We start from the raw sequence: 4,380 nt of genomic DNA, 5'->3' as shown, positions 1-4,380 counted from the left end.
GGCGGGCCTGCGAGGTGCCACCGGCCTGGCCCGGGACCTGACCGCGGGCCGTGAGGGGGAAATGGCGGGGAGGGTGGGAGGGCAGGGTTCGGCCCTTCTCCCTGTCAGGCCGTGGCGGGGGAGGGAGCGGGGAGGTCTCCTGGATCCCGGGGGAGCGGGACGGTGGCTGTGCGCGCTGACCGTGCTCCAGCCTGAGAAGTCCCTTACTTCTTCTCTGGAACACTGGTTTTTTCCTTTAGGCAACGTTGTTTGACTTCAAAGGGAATATTTATCTGCGCACTTGCTCAAAGACCGTTCCCTCCCAAAGTCTTTGCCTTGAGGTTCCCTTTTTTGCAATGTTCTGTGAGTCAGCTGGGTACCAGCGCTTCCTGCACCTTAGCAAATCTTCTCTGCCTTCTCTGCAAATCCGACAACAAAAACCCTTTAGGCTTCTGCAGGTGTTGGTGTCACTGATTCTTAGTCTTGTGCTTTGGGACTTACCTGCCTTGTCTTCATGGCATTGCAAGGTGACAGAATACTTGTGTGGTGGATACCGTAACAGAGGAGTGTTGCTGGATAAGGCTTCAGTTAAGATAAGTAGGGGGTTTATGTGCCTCTACAATACGCTGCGCTTGGTTTGCCCGTTAAAGATCCCATGATACAGGATCAGGAACAAGGAGGGAGGAACTGGCCCGTACATGCTTGCTCAAAGTACCTATTCTGTGTATTTGTATGAAGATGATTTCTTTTTCTGTAGGTCTTACATGTACCACACAAGACATTCAAGCCCTTCATTAACTCTCTTTTAAGCCCCAAAGCAAACAGGGTAGTTTTCAAATGAGGGTTGAGTTTGCTGTGGTTGCTGGGCACGATGTGCAGCAGCAGAGGTTAAGCTCTTTGGAAGATAATCCCTCACTTGTAGGTGTTTGAAATTTGATCTTGAGCTATTTGTGTGATCTCTCTTAGATCTGTGGTTTGTCCTGAAATATGAGAGTCACTGATGAAAGAATAACGTCATTGGTGTCGGGAAAAGCTTGCATTGCGGAATGAGAGGCTTTTGGAAATGACCGATTTGTTAATGATTTCCTGGTACGTGTTGCAGGAGCAGGATGTATACGCTGCTGTCAGGGTTCTACAAATACATGTTCCAGAGGGATGAGTACTGCATCTTGATCCTGGGTTTGGACAATGCTGGTAAAACTGTAAGTGCTGTTTATTACCCATTGCGTCGAGGGCACACATAATTCTAAACATCCTCCAAAGGTGAAACTTCCAACAGACAGATCAGCTTTTATTTGGCTGTATTGTGAGTTACTGGAGTGATGTCACACCAAAGAATCAACTTGTCCCTCTTACTTAAATTTAGCATAAGCTTTCAGGGATGTAACTGAGGCTTTGGTAATCCTGTAATCACCTGTGATCCCTTCTTTCCTTGCTAAAGTGGGGAACAAGCAGAGTGGTTTGTTCCAAGGTTAGGTAGGGCAGTATCTGTGGGAGAAGGATTCTGCAGAAATGAAAAGGCAGGTTTGGGTTAGGATTACCCCAGCCAGAAACATATTGAGAGTAAGTACTTTTTCTTGTTCCTTTTCAGACCTTCCTTGAACAAACTAAAACTCGATTTAACAAGAACTACAAAGGGATGAGTTTGTCCAAAATCACAACCACTGTAGGCTTAAACAGTAAGTGTTTGGAATTTTTTTTCAGATTTCCTGCACAGTTAGACAACAGCTGGTTTTTGTTTGAAATATTTAAGAATTTGCAAGAGCAGACTAGTTCCTGCAAGTAAAGATCGTATCTCCCAGCTCCCCATGTTTTCACTGGATTGTTTTTTTCTTCTTTCCCTCTAGTTGGTACTATTGACGTTGGCAAAACTCGGCTGATGTTCTGGGATCTTGGTGGACAGGAGGAGCTACAGTCTCTTTGGGACAAGGTTGGAGATGTATTTTTTTCTTTTATTAATATTTTTGTCATTTTTAGAATTGAAGCAGCTCATTTAGTAATCATACAGGCTTGTTGGTAACCCTAGTATTTAGTGTCAATGCTTTTCCAGAGGTTCAGCTTTATCCGTGCAATATTAGCAAAGATAATGCTTAATATTTGCATTATTAAGACAGCAATTACTAACCCGTATCTGAGAGTTTAGCCAGTAGAGATAAGCTTTTTGGGGAGACAGATAAACTTTCTCAACTGTTGGATTCAGCAGGGCTGCAAACACACCAGGCAGTGCATTTTATGTGCCGCCGTTCTTCCCTCCACACATGTACTATGGAAACAGCTGGCTCAAAGTGGTTGATCTCTTCCATGTGTGTCAAAATTTTGCCAAATTAAAACCAAAATCAGGAAGAGGAACAAATGGTCCTAGCGGATAGATACACTAGTGTCTGTGTTATTTCAGTATTATGCTGAATCTCACGGTGTGATCTACGTGATTGACTCCACTGATGAGGAGAGGCTCGCAGAATCTAAAAGAGCTTTCGGTGAGTACATGGTGTTTCTCCTGTGCTGTCATTCCATGATGTGTGGTGGCACAGTTCTCTGTTGTCTCTCTTCCTGTGTCCTTGAATTAAGCTGTGTGGCCTGTTGATGACACATCTGTGCACCTTTTTGTTAAAGCCTGTCTTGTCTGTAACACAGGACTCACTTTTGTTGCCTGTAATGGCCTTGAATCTCTTTTTGTGCTTATGCTAATGATTTGAGAATTTTTATTCCTTATTCTATTTTTATCACCTCGTTAATTCTCAGTAACATGCTTATTCATCAAAATTAACTTTGGAGTTTGATCTGGCAAAAATGATGTGAAGAAAAATGAACCTGAAAGGTTGTCTCAAATGAAACTGTAATGCAAGAAGGAGCCTCTTGCTTCATCCCTGTCTAGTCTGTGTCAGCCATTTGCACAGCTTCGTTTTCCAGAACTGGCTAAACCTCTGGTTTTGTTTCTGTGCTTTATAGAGAAGATGATTACCAGCGAAGCTCTGGAAGGGGTTCCTATTCTGGTGTTAGCTAACAAGCAGGATGTAGAGGTAAGATTATTGCAGATTTACTTGTTAAGTGAGCAAATAAGCCATGGAGGAGAGAGCTCTGCATTCATGTTAAATTTACTTCACGGTCCTGGGCTGATCCTGTGGCCCTTTCCTGCTGCTGGAAGTAATTGCTTTGTATTTAGTTTTGATTTTTTCCTTTCTCTTCCAACCCTTTTCCAGTGGCATGAGCAAGCTTACTACAGGCAGGTCCATCTCAGCTGTTTTGAACCTTTTCTGTAAACAAAACAGACTATGGAGCTATGGTGGGTCTTATACTGTGGCTTGGTATCTATATTCTTTTTTCCTGTTCATTCAGAAGAAGGTATGTTCAGTGCACTTCGTTCATGCTGCTCTAATGTTACCTGGGAACAGCACAACAAACATATGTGAAAAAATATCATCCTGTGTCCCCCCCCATAGATAAGATCTGTTGAGTGAAACATTCTGTTTGTCCTAGAGCGTTCCATCAATGACAGCAGTGAATAGCAAGGAGTACTTTTTCTTGATAGTGTAATTTGAATTCTTTCTAGCACATCCAGAACTGCAAAACTCTTCTTTTGTATTTGACAAGTTAGTGGGTACCACAGTGTGACTGTTTAGGTCACGCATCCAGGGCAGTCCTCATCTTCCCCAGCACGGAAAAAAAGGGAAGAGAGTGCCTAAAGCAGTGGTGGTATTTTCCATGTTTTCCTCCTTTCCACACCTTGTGCCTGGAATTCCAGGGCTGCAGCTTGAATGATGAATCTCTAGGTGGAGCCAGAGGCTTTCAGTTGGATTTGGAGCCCCAGCCCTGGCAGCTGCGGGCAGTATCCGTTCCAAAGTATGCAAATACTTCCTGCCCTGGACTTTACACCGAGCTCCATGAGTGCACTTGTGGGGAAATACTTGAGATTTGCAGAGAAATCACTTTGGCTTTAAAGGAGGGTTTGGTTACCCTTTGTGTGTGCAACACAACAGATGTATTTTGATGATAGATAAAACTGATTGACTCCTTGTCCCTTCTGGATGGTCCAGGACCAGCCCACAGCTTTGGTGCCTTTGTGCAGTCGTAGAGCTGTGACAAGAGGTCAGCGAAACTATACCAACTGGAGATGTATCTATTTTTAAGAAATACTTAAATTATGTATTAGGAGGTCTGTTGGATATGGACACAGGGCAAAGAGACGCCAATGCTATTAACAAAACATTAAAGGGACTATGGCTTATTTCTCAGTAATTATTCAGGTTCACTTAGGCAAGGTTTAGAAAACTAGAAGGCCTGGTTTTCTTCCACCGATCTAGCAGAATTGAAGACCTGTGGAAAAAAATTGAGCATTACAGGATTATCTTTGGTAGAGATTTTTCTACTCTGGATCCCCAGACATCATTGTAGTGAGGAATT

The 4,380-nt window shown here is 43.5% G+C and overlaps 1 protein-coding gene across 2 annotated transcripts in view; it reads left to right on the top strand.

Annotated features, from left to right (window-relative positions):
- The first annotated feature begins 528 nt into the window (after positions 1-528).
- ARFRP1 (ADP-ribosylation factor related protein 1) overlaps positions 529-4,380 on the top strand; it is a 10,257-nt gene continuing 6,405 nt past the window's right edge. Inside the window, exons 1-6 of one of the 2 annotated variants that reach the window (XM_010087843.1) lie at positions 529-570; positions 1,080-1,181; positions 1,571-1,658; positions 1,827-1,909; positions 2,375-2,456; positions 2,929-2,999. In XM_010087843.1, the coding sequence (XP_010086145.1) occupies positions 1,089-1,181; positions 1,571-1,658; positions 1,827-1,909; positions 2,375-2,456; positions 2,929-2,999 (417 nt within the window). In that variant the 5' untranslated portion in view covers positions 529-570; positions 1,080-1,088. Of the gene's footprint in view, positions 571-1,069; positions 1,182-1,570; positions 1,659-1,826; positions 1,910-2,374; positions 2,457-2,928; positions 3,000-4,380 lie in introns of those variants that run through there. The other variant, XM_010087842.1, reaches the window with a different exon arrangement.

This window comes from Pterocles gutturalis, unplaced genomic scaffold (genome assembly GCF_000699245.1).
Source record: "Pterocles gutturalis isolate BGI_N339 unplaced genomic scaffold, ASM69924v1 scaffold35016, whole genome shotgun sequence".
Lineage (NCBI taxonomy): Eukaryota > Metazoa > Chordata > Aves > Pterocliformes > Pteroclidae > Pterocles > Pterocles gutturalis.
Note: the sequence above shows the minus strand (reverse complement) of the source record. Positions and strands in the feature narration are given on the sequence as shown.